Below are 22601 nucleotides of genomic sequence, written 5' to 3'. Positions count from 1 at the left end.
AATATACGCAATTTTTAAAAAATAAATTTTAACACTAAATAAACAATATAAAAAGAAATATAGTACATTAAATTTTCAGGTGGTACTCTAAGTGGAGTTCTGGTTTCTGATTCCTAGAATTTTATCTTGGTTTAAAACTCTGCTAACAAAACATTTATATTTAATGGTTTTTATTTATCAAATACGACCAGAAGCCCAAGCCGATAAATGATATTATTTTAAGAGCCAGACCGTGCTTAATTTTATTTAAAATTATATCAGTTAATCAGTTATAATAATTCTTAAAAAGCAGCTTGGTGCTTGCTAACTACATCTTTTTTGTTATTAGTGCAATTATGCCCATCATTTTCTAAAATAAATATTTAGAAAAAATAGCACTGATTCCACCGGTGAAACTTTTTGAACCGAAATCTACATGGTAACGGCCGATCCTACCAATATCAAAAATAATATAATAGCATTTTATAATATTGATTTTCTTTAAGCATGAGATATAACTTACAAAATTTTTGATCGAACCAATTAAAGAAATACAATAAATTTTATTACTAATTAAATATATTTACAAATAAAATGTAACAATATTTAAATTTTTTTTACATTAAATAAAATCTACATAATTGAACGCGAAAATAGTATATATATTTTTGTTTTAAAGTTTAGGAATTTTTCGAAGTTCGTGTGTAAGCCATATCGCGTTAGATAGTAAGAACAGTGATCCACCCTGATGAAGACTTGCTAAAGAGATGGGAACGTGATATAAGAGAGTACTTATTCCGAGCATTATCTATCATAATATTTATTTTTTTAATATATATATAGTTAATTCAATCGATAAAAAGATTTTGTAAATATTCTCAATTTTTTTTATAAATTTAAAATTATCAGAGTTGTTAAAAGATACTTTTTAAATGGATCTAGATACAGATACAGATACATAGTCTCAAAAGTTATCTAGATACAGATACAACGTCTAAAAAGTTATCAAGATACAGATACAATTTTTAAATGTATCTGTATACAGATACATTTTTTATTATGCTCTTATAGGTTTGCATAAAGCTAAATTAATATTATATTGTGAAAATTCATGAAATGAGCTAAAAAATTTATTGACGCGATATAACATTTATCAGAATATAACTAAAATAATGATTTTAATATAATATATGAAAATATATGATTAAATAATTATAAATAATTATTAGATTTCAGTAATAAAATATTTTCAAAATTTTGATCATTTAGGCATCCTCGTTTATCTGTAAAGACATTTTTAGCAACACTAAATAGTCTTTCCACAGGGGCGCTTGAAGGAATTGTAGTGTTATATTTAATAAATAACAATTTTATATCAGGGTATTCTTTAAAAATGCTAAAATCTCTACATTCATTTTTGAAAAAGTTATTTAAAATTTGTTGATTATCAAAATTTAAATCATTATTAGAAATTATATCTGCTGTAGGGTACTGAAAAAAATCTGAAATTAAATTATTTGTTTTTTTTGGCAGGTTATTTGCTTGCAGTCAGTTGATGACTTTGATAATTCACCAGCTAATCTTTGTATCAATTGTTTTCTTTTATAATGGCTGCATGCCATCTATAATAAAAGTAATAATTTAATCATCTAAAGTGCCTTGAGTTAAAGTCAAAGGTCTTTTAGCAAAAATATTATTGGAGGATGAGCCTTGCCAATATTTTCTTTAGTATTTTATTTTCCTTCCCCTTTTTTATTTTTGTTAACAAGGTTGGATATTTTCTCTTAAAATTTTAATTAGAATTTTAAATATATAATATCTATACCCTTATGTGCTTCACGATATTGCACGTTGAAGTCATACTGACGGATATTTTTGTATTTTTAGGTAAACACGGCAAACCTTTTACCATCAGAGAATTAATTGTTTTCTTTGTTTTGAGATATTATTTTAAAATATGCTCAATTTGGCCATGGTAAAGCAATAGAACTTGTTGCTTCCTCTTCTTCATCGATATAGATCTAAATAAATATATAAACTTAAAAATTTAGTTATAAAATAAAATTTACCATTTCCATATTGTATATATTAAAATTTGTATGGTTTATTGATAAACTCGGACATAATATTTAAATTAATGAATATTTATATATATTTTTTATATATAAGTTTTAATATTTTATGTATATATAATTCTTTATTATAGTATTAATAAATATTAATATATAATATATAATATATATATATTTATTTATTTCATAAGCTCATATGAAATAAAATAAATTTTACAGTCAAATATTTTTATTTATAATAAAAAAAGGGGTATATAAAATGTATCTTAAAAAGTATCTAAAAACAGATACAGATACCTCTAAAAAAATATCTAGATACAGATACAGATACCTTTCTAAAAAATCTATCTTGATACAGATACAGATACTACATTTTTATATCTAGATACTTTAACAACTCTGGATTTCAGTAATAAAATATTTTCAAAATTTTGATCATTTAGGCATCCTCGTTTATCTGTAAAGACATTTTTAGCAACACTAAATAGTCTTTCCACAGGGGCGCTTGAAGGAATTGTAGTGTTATATTTAATAAATAACAATTTTATATCAGGGTATTTCTTTAAAAATGCTAAAATCTCTACATTCATTTTTGAAAAAATTATTTAAAATTTGTTGATTATCAAAATTTAAATCATTATTAGAAATTATATCTGCTGTAGGGTACTGAAAAAAATCTGAAATTAAATTATTTGTTTTTTTTTGGCAGGTTATTTGCTTGCAGTCAGTTGATGACTTTGATAATTCACCAGCTTATCTTTGTATCAATTGTTTTTTTTATTAAGATTTTCTTCCATTTGCAACCATGTCCAATCAAGTTTAAAAAAAGGGTAGAGCATGGTTGCTATAATATTATCATCTTCAAATAAGGTCACAATAAACCTAGAATTATTAAATATTTTTAATTTATTATATTAATTTACCTATCCTCAATCCCTTTAAGTAAGGCATCTAAGAGTGGTAAACAGATGAAATAAAATAAATTTTACAGTCAAATATTTTTATTTATAATAAAAAAGGGGTATATAAAATGTATCTTAAAAAGTATCTAAAACAGATACAGATACCTCTAAAAATATATCTAGATACAGATACAGATACCTTTCTAAAAAATCTATCTAGATACAGATACTACATTTTATATCTAGATACTTATATCTAGTTTAATTATAAAAGAAACAATCGATAATGGCAAATAAATGAGAAAAATAAGAAAGAAGACCTATTATTTAAAAATGCCATTATTCTAGGCATACACTACTTATAATACATGTTACTCAAAACCATAAAACAAGATATCGAATCCCCAAGAATATTACTAGTTTTTTCGGGTAAAAAAAATTGATTCTAAACTTAAATCTCGAATTTCAAGAAGCGTCAGGTAATTATGCAAAATCTTTCTTTTAAGACCCAATTTAAGGCGAAATGAAATCCCTGATTTCATGAGATTTTAAAAAAACAAACAATTTATATAAATTTTATAGATAAATTTATTTTTAAATATAAAATATAATTTGTATATTTGAAACTTGTATGGTCGTCATTCCTACCATACAGTTACATGCCAATTTTATTCTAGGTGTCAACATGTGTTTAGGAACTCTTTTGGTGATAAACCAAGTCGCTACGACGGAAGATAACGTAATGGTTGCCTACATTTTTATAAGAAAAGTCTTGAAGAAAAAAAAATATATCGAAATAATTTATTATATATAACCTTAGACCACGTGAAGATTAAAAATTTATCACGTTTGTTTTTTTTTAAAATTAATCTATATAAAATTAAAATGCATAGATATTTCGCACTGTTATGACTTTTGTTGAATAATTACTATATTTTTATCCATTTAAGCCAATTTTGAGCTTATTAAAAAATCGGCTAAACAAAGTTCTAAGCCGAAAACTAACCTTTGACCTAGGGGTTTTTCTTATAAAAAAGATAGTAGCTTAAATTTGGAAGAAATTAATATAAATTAAAACGCCTTGATGTTAACGGATTTCCTCCGGCAGGCACCTGAAGATTGAGGCGAATTAGCCATTATACCCAACTATAGTTATGACTGACATTCCCTATTTTAGGCCAAAGTTAATGCGCGCAAAAATTTATCAATCTTTATCCTTTATTATGTTAGGGTCTTAAGATCAAAAAGGATCCTATGTTGATATCCAATAAAATTTCTTCTATTGTAAATTTAATTTTTTTTAAAAAAATTGATCATTTTTTTCCTTTCATTGAACAACAAATATTTCAAGTTTCATGGTAATTTGTCTTAGCTTTAAGTTTGCAAAACAAAAATTGAGGGTATAAAACCCTCCCCCTCATTAACTATCGTGTCATTTCTTTCCTACCTTACATCTCAGAGGGGGTTAAATTATAGGAAATTTTTTTTATAAACTTTAATTTATATAAAACCCTAAATATTTCCAGTTTATTAATTTTGATTTTTTTTTAAAAAAAAAATGTCGTAGATTCTGGCCTACAAATTATAAAATATAGAAAATTAAATAATTTATTTGGAGGTGGGGGGAGGGAGGGAAACGGGATAAGTAATATAAATAAACCAATATCCTATGATCCATTTGAACCATGGCCGGATTTTCGAAAAAGTTTTTCCACCTGGGACTTAACGTAAAAATGTCGGAAGGAATCCAATAATCGCCCATTTTGGGGAAGGAATTGTAAATCAAACCGGCGTCGAGCCCGGCTACAAAAGCTCCTGTAAAGAAGAAAAAAAATATTGAAAAATTTTATGTGTTCTTTTAACCAGAAATGTTAGTATTTATAAAGTTAAAATTGGGGGCTGTGCCGATCTACAAATCTTTGGCCGATCCGATATTTCGATCCCGATACTTATATTGATTTTTTTTATTTACAATCTATCTTAGGATTAATGTCATAAATAAATCAACTAACTTTCAAGAATGGTTAAATGTAATTTTTTTTTTTTTATATAAATCAAAAGTTAAGAATTTCATTTAAAATATTTGTAATGTTTATGGATGAAAGTAGTGTTGCTAAACGGCTCAATTAAGCACGATTTTTAGAAAGGGTTAAATCAAGATTTCAGACAAAATATCATTACCTAAAACACGAAATTTCGCAAATAGACTAAACCTTTCTGTCATCTGTGGACAAAATCAATAAAGATTGAGTAATTTACTTTTTTGGCCAAAATCTTGAGTTAACTGTTTTTAAAAATTGGTTACGAGCCGTTTAACAACACTAGGCTGAATGTGGTAGATATTTACCCTTTTCTTGTTGCAGATAATATAATAAAAAAAATAGTGCAAAAATTTTTAACTATTTTTTTAAACATTACAAAAAAAAATAAATTGTATTTTTATTTCTATTCATTAATTTATCATTAAAATAAAAAAAATTATTTAACAATCATAAAATAACCAAAAAACAGAATAACTCCGATCCCATAACGCTAAATATCGGTGCCGATCCGATATTTTATATAGGTACAATCCTAGTTTAAATGCACCCTCATACAGGATTAATTGCTTCCGTTATAAACTTTTCATAAAAAATGTATATTATATTTGATTAAAGACAATAAATAAATTAACAGTATTTTAAAAAAGTCATGTATAAAACTCTAATAATATCGTATAATAAATATTTATTATTAGGGTTTTCGTCAATAAAATCTAGCAATGGCAAAAAAAACGCAACACTAAAGGCTAATGGAAAATCAAAGTCGAAAATATAAGAATCTTCAAATATTTTCAAAGCGATAAGTAAAATAAAATTAATCCTTAAGAAATTTCGCAATTCCTTCCATAGGAGTCTAAAAAAATCTTTTAATTTGATTATCGGCATCTATCTAAATCCTAAATTTGTAATTATTAGAGCGAACTAAATTAGAGTTTTTTTTAAGAATTATATTATATCTCCAATTCTTAAACTTTCAATTCTATAAGGGACATTGTTTGGTTAAGATCAGGGATGTGAACCCGGACCCTGAACCCTCGTATTTTGGCTGAACCCGAACCCGAACCCTTTTAAAAAGTGGAGGGTTCAAGGGTTCAGGGTAAAAATTTTAACATATAAATTATTTTTTTTTAAATAATGTAAAAATATTATTTTTAAAAAATAATATAAAATTTTTATAATTTTATTAATTTTTTTCGTGGAATCATTTATTTTATATTCGCGCTTTTCTTTTGATTTTCTTCCTGGACTTCATTTCATTTTATTTAGAGATTGATACCATAAATTATTTTCTAGTGTAAGTATTAATATTTTATTATATAAATTTATTAATATGCTTTTTGCCTAAAAAAAGCATTCATATTCAAATGTCTGAGGAGAATTTGATGAATGCTTTAGTTGAGCTTGTTACAATAAATGGAAGACCTTTCAATATTATTGAGGATTCTGGTTTAAAAAAAATTATTGATCCTATTAGTAAGGCAATTGGAACATCAATTAACCGTTTTAAAATTAAGGACTTATAGTGCGTACAAATTGTGCGTTGCAACGCTGCGTTTCAAAACGCAAGCAATGCATTTTAAATGTATTAGTTCAAATTGAACACATTTCCGTTTTTCATTTAAATTATTTTTTTCAAAACGTAAACCTGCTTGCGTTTTCAAATTTTTTTGAAGTGGAGAAATGAATTCACCAGAAAAAATGTAAGTATATTAATTATGTTAGATCATGGAATGACCAAATCACAATGAGGTTTGCAGAAATGTTGGAACCAGAAGAGATTATATGGAATCAGGCGCATCCTGATCACAAGAAGACATTCGTTGTGATGGAACATCTTTCCATCATAGGAATTAAGTTAAATAATATATTATATTATTAATAATTTTATTTTTAGATTATCAGAAGAATATCCTGATTATGACTGTAGTGTTAACTACTTAAAAAAGCGTTTAAGAAATTTCAAGTATCAACTGAGCAAAGAAAAATTAGACAGTCTATCCGGATCTAGAGGAGGGGTGCATGAATACAAGTATAAGAAATATATTAATTTCATGCAATCCACTGTTGCTGACAGACTTACTGTCAGTAACTTCCAGGAATCCCCTCCTCCAACAAGGAAACCTGCCAAAAAATGATTTGCAAATTCTGATGAATGTATTGGAAAAAAAGTCATCTAGCATCCAGTAATTCTTATTTTTATCTATAATTTATTTATCTTTTATATAGACTCTTTTTGGATAGCCTAGTTGATACAATGGAAGGCTACAATTCCGATGAAGATTTTTTTTTAAAACAGGTTTTAAATCTAATGCAAATAATCAAGATCAATAGAACACAACCAACAGAAACTTTTAATACTATTATATAATTTTTATATTTATATTTGTTATATTGTTAATTTTTGATATATTGTTATTAATAAAATTTTTATATAATTAGTAGTTTATGTGTTAATTTTTGATATATTGTTATTAATAAAATTTTTATATAATTAGTAGTGGATAATTATGTGTTAACTTCTTCCTAAAATGTAATTTTAAAAATATAAATAAGATTGCATAAATATATAGCAAAACATGATTAATATTTGTAATTATTTATACTGGCTAAAGTTTTTCACTCTTATGATTGAGGGCAATTTAAAATATTTGCATTGTTAAGTTTAATATATATATAAATCTAGTCTACAACCTTCATCCCCATTATTAATCCTCAACTTTGGATCCCACTTCATTTAATCTATTACAATTAACACTAAGCTTACAAATATATAACTAAACTTAAAATTATTTCATGATCAATACTTTATTCAAATTTTATTTAATATTAATAAATTTATTATAATAGTAATATAAATAAATTTATTATAATAGTAATATAAATAAAATTATTATAATAGTAATATAAATAAATTTATTATAATAGTAATATAAATAAATTTATTATAATAGTAATATAAATAAATTTATTATAATAGTAATATAAATAAATTTATTATAATATAAAAATTTAAGAATTTATAAAATTTTTAAATTTATCCCTAATGATTTTAGATTCCTGTGAGCTTTAGTTGTTTTCCCTGCTTGCCAAAAATGGTCTTGTTGTAAGGTTAGCCAATGTAGGATCTGTATTGATGATAATATAATTTTAAAAATATATATAAATATGATTTTTATATATTTATTTAAATTTAAATATTAGTATTACCTATATCATCAATGGAAGCTGATCCTTCTTTGTATGATGTTATGTAGGATGCAAATAGCCTTTATCACTATCTCTATGCTAGGTAGTCCTATTTCTATTGGCTTACTTAGAATGTCAAATTTTTTGACTATTCCACCTGTCCTCGTATATGAGCTCCAGTATATAAGAAAATGTTGATCTTCTCATTCTTGTATAGTTATACAATTGCGAATGTGTTAAATCGCCTTTAATATTAATATATTCTGAAAAAAGATTTCTTTTAACAAATATTTTGGATGTCTTGCTCTTCTTCCTTCCTTTATTTCATTGTAGTAAATACAAAGCAAGTAATTTTTTTTGTTTTAAATTTAAATGTTTCATATTGAAAAAATAAAAGTTAACGCATCAATTTATACATGGCTGCGTTTACGTTTTTTTATATGCGTTTTAAAACGCTGCGTTGCAACGCACAATTTGTACGCACTATTAGTGGTTGATGAATCGAAAAAAATACAAGCAAAAATTATAAAAGGAACAAAAAACAAATTAATTTCATTAAAAATAGATTCCGCCCAAAGATTAGGGAGAAATATTTTAGGAATAAATATACAATATATTAAAGGAAATAATATAATCTTAAGTAATTTAGCAATGAAGGAGATTAAAGAAAGTTCAACTTCTGAAAATATAAAAAGAATGATAATAGAAACTTTAAATAAATTCCATATTCCTTTAAGAAACGTTTATACCATTACTACGGATAATGGTGCTAATCTAGTCAAATCTATTAAACTATTAAATGAATGTTCATTGGACGAAATGGATGATATAGATATAAATAATGATGATAATAATTTTGAGGACATAAGTGAATTTGACATACCGGAGATAATAAAAGATTTTTCCACGAAGATATACTGTATCAGATGTGCAGCCCACACACTACAATTAGCTATTAATGATTCCCTCAAAAATAATATCTTTAAAACTATAATTGACAAAGCAAGGGATGTTGCTAAATATTTAAGAACTCCTACAATTGTACGAATATTAAAATCCATGAAAAGGTAAATGGCAATATTAGATTGCACAACCCGTTGGTCCTCTATCTGTATGATGCTAGAGCGATTAATAAGTTTAAAAGATTTCTGTGATGATTTTATTATAGGATCATGTGAAATCATTTTGTCAGAGGATGATTGGAATCAAATCAAAGACCTTACTAGGGTGTTGGTTCCTTTGAAAATTACTACATTACGATTGCAGTCAGAACAGTTGTGTTTATCCGATTTTTATGGCATATGGGTGAGATGTCGATTAGAATTAGAAAAATTTACAAGTTCCTTTTCATACGAAATATTAGAAAACATGAAAATACGAGAGCAACAATATTTAAAAAATAGTGTTGTGTATGCCTCAATATATTTAGATCCTCGATATCAAGTTCTATTAAGTATTGAGCAAAAGCAAATGGCAATAGACCATCTCGACGATTTATGGCATAACCATAACTCTATTATTAACAATATATTGGAGGCTTCAACATCTAATGGTTGTAGCGATAGTAATGATGATAGTAATATTGACGAACTCGAAATTTTATAATTAGATAGAGAAAAAAAAATAAAATTATCATCAGGATCAGATAGAAAGGTGAAAAAAATATCGATTGTATCTTTAATTGAAAAATTCTCAGAAGTTAAGAGAATTAATAGGGGTAAAAATATTTTAACATTCTAGGAGGAAAATTCTCTAATATATCCTGAATTGTATACCTTGTCTAGATTCGTCATGGCTGTACCGGCGACACAGGTACAATAATTTATATATTATAAAGATAACTATCTATTTTAGGTCAGCGTAGAACGTGGATTTTCTTCCTTGAAATACATATTGTCTAATTTACGTGGAAATCTCAAGGATGATATTTTAGAAGATATTATGATCGTTCGATTGAATAAAATATTTAAAATTTAAATTATTTCATTTTGAATTATGAATGTGTATATATATATTGAAGTATAATAAAAATGAATGAAAAAAAAGTCTTATTTTGAGTCATTATTTTTATGTTCCCTGGACCCGGAACCCTGGACCCGGGTCCTTTAAAAATTTATTACAGGACCCGAACCCGGACCCTTTTTTTTTGTTGAAGGGTTCACATCCCTGGTTAAGATTAAAAACATTTTGATATAAAACAATATTTTAAAAAAATATATATTAAAAACAGGCAAATAATTTGATAAATTTTAATTTTTAAAATTTATTTTTAACGAGGAGCTATAATATACCTGATATGGCGGTTATAAATATGAGGGATTTCGTAGCGTGAGCCATTCTTCTGATATTTTTTAGCGGTTGTAGATTCATATTCACCTTGAAAGATATATCCGTTACAACAATCATTATAACTATGCACGTGGCATGACATATAATGATGCGTAGATTGTTTATTCATTCATTCATTTCAAATGTGTAATAAAATATCAAATCAGCTGGTGGCGCGCCATTCTGGTTTCCCGTATAAACTATTTAAAATTATAAATTTCGTGAAAACTAAAATGTCGCGTCGGCAGATGATTTTGTATTCAATGATCGTTTCTCAAAATGCATTTTAATGGAATGAATCTTCAGTCTACGCAAGTATTATATGTAAGTGGGTGGTAAGAAATAAATTTGCTTCTATAACTATTTGGAAAATTTTAATGTCACCAAAACTTGATTGCCTATTATTTTTTTTTAAATATTACTTGGTAACTTATTCCTAAACTATCGATAGTTCTCTGTGCGGAGAGATTAGAATTTGATCCGACCAAATTTGGAACGATCACAAACCGAGACTTCTTCGAACCCGGTCAGTTTCGGATCTAGATCTTAAAATTTATTTCGAATAGGAAGGAACTCGATCCTCGACGAAAATTTAAATTACTATGTTTTTTTACGAATATTATTCTCAAAAATAACCATAAAAAAAAGTTTATTCATCCTTTAAGGTGAGTCCTAGTTTAACATATTACTAAGCAACCAGCTGTTAAGCCGGCTATTTGGTATCAACTAAACAGCCTAAAAAGCAAAAGAAAAATTTTTAAAAAAAACGAGAAAATAAATACTGCCATCAAATACTTAAAATAAAATATAGGGTATCCTAGATCAAAAGCTGTTCCTTCCATCTTTCTTCAGCCGGGTATTTAGTAGCGACTAAACAGCTGTGAAAAATAACAATGCCACCAAATATTATGAAACCGAAATAAGGTGTTCTAGTTTAAACGCGGTTCTCTCTTTCTCTCTTCAGCTGGCTATTTAGTATCGACTAAACAGCTTAAAAAGCAAAAGAAAATTTTTTGAAAAAAACGAGAAAATAAATACTGCCATCAAATACTTATAGGGAGTCCTAGATCAAAAGCTGTTCTTTCCATATTACTTCAGCCGGGTATTTAGTATCGACTAAACAGCTGTGAAAAATAACAATACCACAAAATATTATAAAACCGAAATAGGGTGTCCTAGTTCAAAAGCGGTTCTTTCTTTCTATTTTTAGCCGGCTATTTAGTATCGACTACTAAACAACTAAAAAGGGTAAGAAAAAATAACAATGCTACCAAACATTATAAAACCTAAATAGGATCTCCTAGTTCAAAAGCTACTTAGTCAAGGCAAAACAGCGATTAAGTATCAAAATTTAAATCGAACTTGAACACAGCCTTAAAACGCTTATATTATAATTTTTTTTTGCGATTTCGTTAAAAAAATCTTCCTTTTTTATATATATATATAAAACAATCCAATAAATAAAAATTTTCGAATCGATCGGACAAAAATATTTTTAGGAACAGTCGGACAAAATTATTTGTCGAATCAGGCCGGACCTGAAAAAAAAATTAGTTCGATAGAACGAGGTAAGTGTAGCCGTATACGCAATTTGTTATACTATCTATTAATATATTAAAGAGCCGCCGTTAATCAGCACTATTACATATTGAAACTTTATTTGCTTCTAACTTTACATTAAAAAAAACAAACTTTAAAAAAAAAACTTTTTTGAGAGAATCGGGCATCAGATATCCCAACGTTGCCCAAAGCATCAAGGAATAAAGAACGAAGGCCGTTCCGAGATGAGCCGCTAATCTGTATTGACTAACCCTTGGCACATCATCGTTAAAATGATCGCCATCGGGGTTCGGGGAATGATTCTTTGAGGAAAGTCCTGATTTTACCATATACCAACCTAATAAACCCTAAAAAAGTAAATATTTATATATCATGAAGAATATAAGTTAATTAAATGTGGAAAAAAAACAGAAAACCAAAAAAATAAGTTTTTTTTAATAAAAAATATAAATATTTAGGAAATGTTCCCCTATTTTAATCTAATGCAAATATTACCCTCACTAACATCTATCAAGATTATTATCAATATAATTTTAAATATTTTCGAGAATATATAACATATAATATTCTCAATTATTTAGCTATTTAGAACATATTCCTTATCTGCCTGCAGGCGTAAAATTAATATATAAGTCATTTTCTAGGTAATTTTCAAAGAACTTATTTGCTAGGTAACTTTTTCAAGGAGGTTACTATTATAAAGATGGTGATCAGGTCCGGATCTAGTGCTGATAAATGGCTCCATTTTAACCAGTTATGAGCCAACTATAAATTAAACTGAGTTTTTGTAGCTGAAAAATATCGTCACAACTTTATCAAATCAATTTGTAGGAAATCCGGAATAAAATCAGTTTGAACTTCAAGGCTCTGCAGATATATTATGGCATGTGTTTTCAGCAGGGATGGGCAGTAACGCGATAACTTGTATTTAAAATACTAAATACAAATACCTTTTCTATTTATATTTTTATTTAGTAATTATTGGAATATTTTAGAAAAGTAATTAGTATTTGTATTTTAAATGCTTAATAAAATAATATGTATTTTTTTATTATTAAGATTTCAATATTTTAGATGAATGGAAATAATATTACGTTTTTTTTTTATTATAAATTGAATTATAAAATGTAAATCTACATTTTTTTATTTTAAATAATAAATTTGTGACCCAAGTTAGCTGAAGGTGAAAACGAATTCTGAAGGTGAGAAAGATATAATAACTGAAGAAAAGGAGTTTCTACATATCACGTATGTTTTTATAAAATATTTTTGCCGGAATTTTGTGACAAAGTCAACATCCTCTAAATTTGATTTGACAATATTGGATGAGATTTTTTTCCAAAATATCACCAAAAGATAAATGTAAAGCTCAACTAAAAAATCAAACAAAAATTTTCACCCTCCAAAATTTTATTACACGCTCTGTAAAACGGTTATATCAATTATATTTGGAAATTATTACATAATTTATGGGTATACAATAGCTGCAACAATAAATATATTATTTATAATGCTTGTATTGTATTACTGCAGATATTTGATAATTTAAGAAAATGGTTATATAACAATAAAAATATTATTTTTAAGTTTAAAAAAAATTGAAAGTAGTCTTAAAAAGAATCGACTAGCAAAAAATATTCGCCAAAGTATTTGTATTTATATACTTTTTTTGAAGTGTATTTGTATCTATATCTTTACGAAAATTTATTGCAAATCTTACATTTTTTTTTGAAAATTTCCCCAACCCCTGGCCATCAGTAGCTCATTTAGGAATATTATAAATCAGGATCGCTAATGGAAAGTTTTTTTTCAAGGGCCCTATAAATACAAACATGTTTACAAACTTGAAACCCTAAGAGTAAAGTGTAAGCTATTAATCGTCTCCGCAAAGACGGGTATTTCATGATCCACCCCTTGCTGGCAAAATACAGGGCTGGAATTAGAAAAGTTAGGCCTATGGTTCTACCGCTCATTCTGTGAATCCATTCCATGTACCAAATCCGTTTGAATTCGTTTAAAGTTATATCTACGTTTTTTCTGTGATGATTTTTATTTATTAAAAAAAGAGTATTTTATGGAATGTATCCAAAAATAATATTTTTTGCAGGGTTCTGGACCATTTTAAAATCTATTTAGCGAAAATTTTTATAACAGAAACTTAATCGATAAATGATTTTCTAAAAGAGGTCCAAACCGGCACAGGTCAATATTACCCTAGGTTTGGTGGGTTGCCCGTAAATCGGTCTCAGTTTGGTCTGTGGTCTCAAAATGCCAAACCAAATTAAATTTTTAAACCCGAATTCGGGTCCAGATCCCTGGTTTTTTTTTAGGTTTAAATTATTTTTTTTGAAGGTTCATAAAAATAAAATAGTATACATTTTAAACTCTGGATAAAGCTTGTAATTTTCAAACTCAGTGACCCATTGCTCATTTGTAATTGGGGGAAACTCTTTAAACATATGCCAGCTTACCATCGATAGTCCAGATTCTGTCAATCTAATATTTAAATAATATATTTATTTTAAAAAAACAAATAAGCTATTTAAAAAATTAATATTTTTTTTGTTTTATGCAATAATGTACCCAGCGGGAGGGGCTGAAATATTTTTCAAAAAAATTATTGTGGTGGGGAAAGGGCAGGGTGACAAATCCCACCCCTACCCATTCCCCCTAAAAAAATGCAGATGGCAGAAATATCTTTTCAAATATATTTATTGTTTTATATTAACTTAAATTTTGTAATAATCATATAATCATTCCTTATCTGATCTCTTATTAAACAATTTGATTACATATATTTATCACATTCTTCTATTAATTTATTCTATGAATTAATTTAGATTTCAAATTTTCCTTAGCATAATATTTATCTACCATTTTCAAATTTCCCATCAAATAATTTCAATTTTTTTTTTCACTTTTAAATTATGGATATAAGGTTTTTTACATATATTGATAATGATGACATTCTGAATCCTGCTCATACAAGAAAGGCAAAGATGCATAGAAGATAATTTTAAAAATATTTTATTTTATATTCTTAATAATTAAAATCCCTCCCCTAATAAATACAATTAATGAAACTGCAAATGAAAGAATAATTGATGCTATAGCTGAAAGTCAGGATATAGGGCCATCAAAAGGTTAGCTATACAAATAATAAATTGTAATCAAATGTAATATTTTATGGGTAAACCTATATATATGGTGTTATATTAAACATAATATTTCATAATTTAAAAAGAGAGAGCACAATGATCATCCATATAATATAGCCAATTTTTTGGATAAAGATAATATAGGCCAAGAAGAAAGTTATATACTTATTAAAAAGGTATTAATCCCTCAATTATCAATATACACAATGTGCTAATAGAAAGCTAAAATTTCAAAACAGCTATTTTACCAGATCGTTGTGGCTTGTATACATTATCCAAGATAATAGAGCATATTGCAAGATATGTTGGTCTAAACTATCCTAGAATAAATTTATTTAAGCTTATTAGTCTTGTTAAGAATCATTTAAGTGAACTCCTGATTTCTTCAAAAAAATTAATTCAAAGGATTAGCACAAGAAAATAGATGTAAAATAAAATAAAATAAAATAAACAAGGGTATCCTGTATTATGGATTGCAAGGCCTAGCATTATGTGGTCATATGGATTCAGAAAGCTTGTTATTTGATAATAATAATAATGACAATAATTTTTTGTGGTCTTGAATTTAAGGCATTAGAGAATTCTGCATTAATGGAGAGCCTTAACAGCAATATAAAAATGCTATGTTCAACCCCAGAATTCATAAGAATCATTTTAAAAAAAATTATTCAATGAAATCTATTAATCCACATGATTCTCAATTTTGGTAAATGAGATCAGATATTGCAGGCATTGAGCAGAAGATATAACTGATTCCTGTGTATGCACTAATATTTTAGTGAATACAATTGACCTTTTTTTTGACTATTTTGCCTAAATGATAATCAAAAAACCAATTTCACAGCAAATGAACAAAATCAATATCAGCGGAGCAATTTAATAGAGGAAGCTACAAAATTTAATTGCAAATTATGAATAGTAGCTGGGACTCATTCCCAATTAAATTTGCTTCATTTTTTTCTTTGATATTAATTAGTTCATCTCCTATCATTTTCTATTAATTGTGCTAATTTAATAATTAAATTTTCTGCTAAATTAGCTCATTCATTATTATACTTGCTGCCGATTTTGACATTTTGGTGCTTCATTAAATAAGAGTTATGATTTGACGTCACACCTCTATTTCATATCATTAATAACTCTTAGTTTAGCTAAAAGCTTATATACAATATAAAAAATATTAAAAAGAAAATTACAGTTAATAATAAATACCTTGTTAAGCCTCCAATTACAATAGTAAAAAAGACCATGCCTGAACAAGTAGCTAACCATACTCCTAAAAGTTTTCTAATTTTTGGATCGTCAATACGCCTATTATATGAAATATCTTTTATAGCATTTCCTATTATCAAAGTTGATTTATTTCTAATTATTAGGTATGCCTTGAAAGATTGATTGATTCCATTTTTATACTAATTATATCCTAAAAATTTATAGATACATATGATATACCTTATTTAACTGAGAGAAATTTTTTGTATACTTTAAGTTATTAATAAAGTATAGTGTGGATTTCTGAATTTGTTTCAAAATTCCATATGTTAACATATTATTTTAGGTTATGGTTCTAAGCGGCGAAATTATAAAAAAGGGAAAAATATTTTGTCGATTTATTTACTATATTACAAATATTCCCGCAGACATTCCACAAAGCAATCAGTAAAATTATATTTTTAGCTTTCAAATAAACTAAAATACCATCCAACTTTGAACCAGGGATGTGAACCCTTCGACAAAAAAAGGGTCCATGTCCAGGTTCGGGTAAAATTTGAAAAGAATCCAGGACCAGAGTTCGGGTCCAGGTTCAGGGAACATAAAAATATTGACTCAAAATAAGATTTTTTTATCCATTTATTATTATACTTCAATATATGCATATTCACAATTTACAAATGAAAAATTCAAAAATGAAATAATTTATATTTTGAATGTTTTATTCAATCGCACAATCATAATATCTTCTAAAATATTATCCTTGAAATATCTACGTAAAGTAGACAATATATATTTCAAAAATGAAAATTCACGTTTTACTCATACCTAAAATAGATAGTTATCTTTATAAAATTATTGTACTTGTGTCGCCGGTACAGCCATGAAGATTCTAGATAAGATATATAATTCTGGACATATTGAAGAATTTTCTTCCCAGAATTTTAAAATATTTATATCCTTATTTATTCTCTTAACTTCTGAGAACTTTACTATTAAAGATGCAATAGGCATTTTTTGATCCTCCTTTCTATCTGACGATAATTTGATTTTTTTTCTTTATCTAAAAGTAAAATTTTATGATCATCAATGTTGCTATCATTATTATTATTATCACTACAAACAGTAGATATTGTCGTAGCCTCCAATATATTGTAAATAATTGAGTTTTGCGTGAGTATGCCATAAATCCTTAAGAAAGATGGTCTTTAGCCATTTATTTTTGCTTAATACTCAATAAAACTTGATAGCGAGGGTCTAAATATATAGAAGCGTACACAACACTATTTCGCAAATATTGTTGCTCTCAAATTTTCATGTTTTCTAATATTTCGTATAAAAAGGACTGTAAATTTTTCTTAATCTAATCGACATCTAATCCATATGCCACAAAAATCAAATAAACATAATTGTTCTGATTTTAATCTTAATATTGTTATCTTTAAAGGAACTAATACACTAGTAAGATCCTTTATTTGGCACCAATCATCTTCCGACAAAATGACATCATATACTCCTAACAGAAATCTATCAAACTTATTAATAGTTCTAGCATCATACATATTGAGGACCAACGTGTTATGCATTATCATTTTAATTAAAATATTATTACACAATTAACTTTAAAAATAATCAACGTATTTCTATAACATAGCATATTAAAAAAATTACATAATAAAATATTATTACCTACACTAATGATATAAATCTCTAAAGAAAATTGAAGTCCAGGAAGAAAATTGAAAGAAACGAAGATAAAATAAATGATTCCACAAAAAAAATAATAAAATTAAAAAAATTTATATTATTTTTAGAAATTTTTATGACACCTTGAACCCTCCAATTTTAAAAAGGGTCCAGGTTCGGGTTCAGCCAAATTACGAGATTTCCGGGTCCGGATTCACATCCCTGCTTTGAACCAATTGATTTCCTCAATGGTAGTTTAAAAAGGCCTAAATAATATTACTTTAACACCTTGGTCTAATAGCCCTTCATAACCTGAGATTACACTTGTATTTTATATCACCACTAAATTAAAATTATATAATTCACACCTTGCCCTAAATCATGTAGAGTACACATTAAAAAAAGCAAATACTCAGTCGTCAGACTTTGACGTCGATAGCTATCTCGGAAGTTTGTGGGAACTAACCTTTCTAATAGGACCATACTGTGCCTAGTGTAAATAGAAATATTAACTAAGCTTGTTAATCGATCGTATTTATTATTATAAGGATCGAATCACGATCTTATGAAAGAGAATAGAAATCTAAGAGCGATCTTTTTTTTAAAAAAAAGGGATCACGATCTTTTTCTTATTTTTCCTACACTCAGAAAAAAACCATATATTTTAAATGAAACATTTGGAGAATTTCTAGATGATTCTGATGAAGCATCAACATTTACCGATGAAAACTATGAGAATGAACTTAAAGGATTCATCACTCCAATGACATTATTTTGAAGTTTTGGAAGCACGAAAATTCATTTACTTATTAGCGAGTAAAATTTTGTCAGTCCAGAAAATTCGGCTATTAGTGAAGTTATTTTCTGTCATTTGCTTATTATAGGAAAGGCATACATAATTGTAATAAAAAACATGGACATTCTTCTTTTTCTATATAAAAATTTTGATTAATAATTTGTATTTATTTTTTATATGGAATTAAAGAAATAAACAGAATAAATTTAAAAATGTGTAAAATTATAAAAATAGTTTTGAAAATTCAAAAACACCTTGAATTTTCGAGCGTGGGTCGAAATATTGCATTTCGTGAGCTGGTGGGTCGAGTGAAAATAATTTTTAGTGTTAAGCGTAAATGGGCCTGAATTTTTTTTTTGCCACCGTGAGCAAATATAACCGCACCTACCTCTACTATATATTAAATTGACTTATTGCTTATGTTATAAGAAAAGATGATAAGTAAGAATCTGGCACTTATACATCCCCAGGAGAACTACGTATCTTAATCGGCCTCCTCTCGACAGAAATATGGACACCCAACACAGCTGCAGTTTATGCAATATCCAGATAGTTAAGGACACTATTCTTTATATTGCAGGCACTCAAAGGCATACATTCATGCCATTTGCAATTCTTTCATGCAAAAGGTCCTATCTACTACTCTCATTCATTCAACGCTAGAGATGAATGAAAATTAGTTTTTTTAAAATAAAAAAATTTACAAAACAATTAATTAAATCTTTTTTTAAATATCTAAATTTAAAAGGAAAAGTAAATCGAAATATAACTTTTTAAATATATTAATTTCAGTTTCAAGTATATTATGATAAAGTGTCACGTTATCAAATGACTGAATGATAAAGTGTGTTGTGATAGTGTCATCGTAATTATAAGCGATAAAGTGTCTCCGAGCCGGTTTGGGCAAAGAGAAAGAAAGGAGGCTAATTATGTAAGTTGGTTGACTGGAAAATGATGTATATATAAATGAAAATGAGAGAAAGATTAACTCTAAAATAGGAACATTTAATAGAACGGGATAAATAAATTAATCTATATTATAATTTTCCGATGTCCTTATTACGTCATCGTGACGTCATGTCATCGCTACGTCATGTCATCGGTACGTATTTTTTTTTATTTGTTGATTTTATTTATTTATTTTATACAAACAGATTATCCTACCAACAGTCTTAATTTATTTTTAAATAGATTATATTTTTTATTATTTTTAGCGATTATTACTTTTAGCGATTTAGAACGGGAACCATATTTGTTAATAACATTTTATCACATTTGATTTTGCAAAAATGGATAGATATTTATAAATAATACTGCTTGGACGATGGTTCAACAATCATTTTCCTTGAATTCCTGAAATCGGAGTGCCAGTTATTTAAAAAAATTCTTAAGGGCACTCTAGGATTTTCACGAAAAACAAGCTGAAGGCTATGGATCATACAAGTATATTGTAAATCCTAAAATGGTAATATCTTTTAAAATAATGATAATAACTTAATATAAAAATGATTACCCAATAAATCTTAAATCTCCCTCCCTTGTATTTTACATATTTTGGTACCCAACAAAATCTTAAATCTCCCTCCCTTGTATTATACATATATTGATAAGTCTACTTATGGGCAAGCTGCACTATAATTTAGCTTTTATATCTATTCCAAAAAATCGATTATTTTTTTATAATTTAAATAAATTTATATTATTTTATACATCATACTATTTTTTAGGCTATCTATTTTGTCGGGTAGCACAATATGCCCTTTTATCTCTGATGAATATTTTGTCTAACTAACTGAAAAATATACAAAGTATATTTTTAATATTTAACTAAATTAATACAATTTTTAAGGATCCTACTTTTTTAAAAGCTTACCATTTTGTCAGATCTACCATTACTCTATTATCCCTGCTGTTTTGTGTGATGCTCAAAAAATACATAGATATAGGATTTTTTATCTATTCCAAAAAATCAATATATATTACAATATTTATTTCTATTCAATTAAATTATATATTTATTCTTAAGGATCCTACCTTTTTTAACAATACTCCGTTTTATTCTTTCAATAAAAAATACTAAACGGAGCTTTCTATTTTTAGGATTTTATATTTATTCCAAAAAAATACATATTATGGTATTTATATATTATTTAAATTATTCTATACCTATATTCACAAGGATCCTATTTTTTTAAGTTTGCCAATTGGTCTCTCCGAATGGTATTTTATTTTAATACTACCTTATAAAATTAACTTGAGAATTTTTTTTTACTTTAGAAAACTATCCCCATCTTATTTCCTCTTTATAATTGTTCAAATATTGATATATCAGCCATTAATAATGAACAAATGCAAAATAAATTTTTAGAATATCATAATAGGCTAGTCCCCCCAAAAAATTTTTTGATGATAGTTCTTATATGCATCTAATATTGACCCATCTACTGGTTTACATTATTTTAATGTTTGTTAATTTCAACAATAGTTTATTTATATTTTTGCCTGATTTCTTTATTTGTCTAGGCTAACCCTAATCCTTCACATTGCTAGAAAACATGATGAATCTAGTATTAAAGATAAGCAAAGAAAATAACGACGATTAAACAAATGCCTTACCCGTTCTAGAGTTACTGGTAGACAAAATAATAAAGAACTACGCTTGAAATGAACTCATCTGGAGGTTTATTTTGTTTTTTTTATCTTATATTTTATATCTATGTTTATTTTATTTTCACACAGTTCTCCAAATGATATTTCTTTCACCACTACCACAATCCCTATACCACCTCGGCCTATTTTTTAACAAATATAAGCATTTAATTCCGTACTATCATTTACTTCACTAGGAGTTAACATAAATATTAATTTATCCGATTCTCTGAGAAACTTTCATGAATATTTAGAGGAATGTTCAAACTTGAATGTACAGTACGGCCAATTTCATCAACTTTATTAATGGAAAAATATGCAGTAGTTCTGTCGTGGCCTTTATAACAATACTTACAACCGTTTTATGGTTGAGTTAACATTGTCGTTCATGATTCTATTTTAGAGGGGGATACCAATGCTGACATTGACAGAAATATTGTTTTGCGTTCTTCTTTTACCAGTATACCAAGGCATAGGCATATCATCTTTATCAGGACGTAATGTGTTTTGTACACTGCTTTGTTAATCCGTCATTACTTTCATCTACAACCCTAATTGATATAAAATTATAGATTAATTATTTCCTCTCCAGACGACCGCCCAGATTTATTTTGTCGCTTTTTCCTTCAAAAATTAAAATGTCAACAAGGATTTGCTCTTAATTTTATCAAATACATAATAACTAATCCTCATTATTTTTTAAAAAAATTATCCTAAATTTATGTCAATAAAAAAAATATCTTAAAAAATATATAAATAATTTGTATATAAGTTACATTAGTGTTTAATGGCATTTTTGTAATTTAAATAGATAGCATTTTTTTTACTTAACATAAAAATATATATATCCCTTATCAAATTCTTTGACAGATAATTTCGGAAATGCAAGACATACATCTGAAAAACAACAATAACCCTATATAATAAACAACAATTTATTTTTTAGATATAATATAAGAGTCGGTTATTTTTATTTTATTTGTCATGATTATCTAATAAGTGGTTGCCCAGGCCTTCCCAGTTTCCCTTAA

The 22601-nt window shown here is 26.8% G+C and overlaps 1 protein-coding gene and 1 long non-coding RNA gene across 3 annotated transcripts; one reads left to right on the top strand and one right to left on the bottom strand.

Annotated features, from left to right (window-relative positions):
• Positions 1 to 611: 611 nt before the first annotated feature.
• Positions 612 to 16775, bottom strand: LOC135926669 (heme A synthase COX15-like). The gene is made up of 9 exons (XM_065462597.1): positions 16680 to 16775; positions 16440 to 16639; positions 14446 to 14565; positions 13914 to 14106; positions 12216 to 12416; positions 10473 to 10557; positions 4614 to 4768; positions 3581 to 3703; positions 612 to 787 (listed from the first exon to the last, which is right to left on the bottom strand). Exons 1-9 carry the CDS (start codon positions 16773 to 16775, stop codon positions 653 to 655), a joined length of 1308 nt encoding a protein of 435 aa, XP_065318669.1. The 3' UTR covers positions 612 to 652.
• On the top strand, positions 6708 to 7348 carry LOC135927543 (uncharacterized). Of its 2 annotated transcripts, none has more exons than XR_010572110.1 (3): positions 6708 to 6849; positions 6890 to 7178; positions 7222 to 7348. It is a non-coding gene; the product is annotated as an uncharacterized LOC135927543 (long non-coding RNA). The 2 variants fall into 2 exon arrangements; XR_010572111.1 differs by having other exon boundaries at positions 7237 to 7322.
• Positions 16776 to 22601: the final 5826 nt, after the last annotated feature.

Source organism: Gordionus sp. m RMFG-2023, chromosome 3, assembly GCF_954871325.1.
Source record: "Gordionus sp. m RMFG-2023 chromosome 3, tfGorSpeb1-WG-v2, whole genome shotgun sequence".
NCBI classification, from domain to species: domain Eukaryota; kingdom Metazoa; phylum Nematomorpha; class Gordioida; order Chordodea; family Parachordodidae; genus Gordionus; species Gordionus sp. m RMFG-2023.
This window is presented reverse-complemented; position numbering and strand designations above follow the sequence as displayed.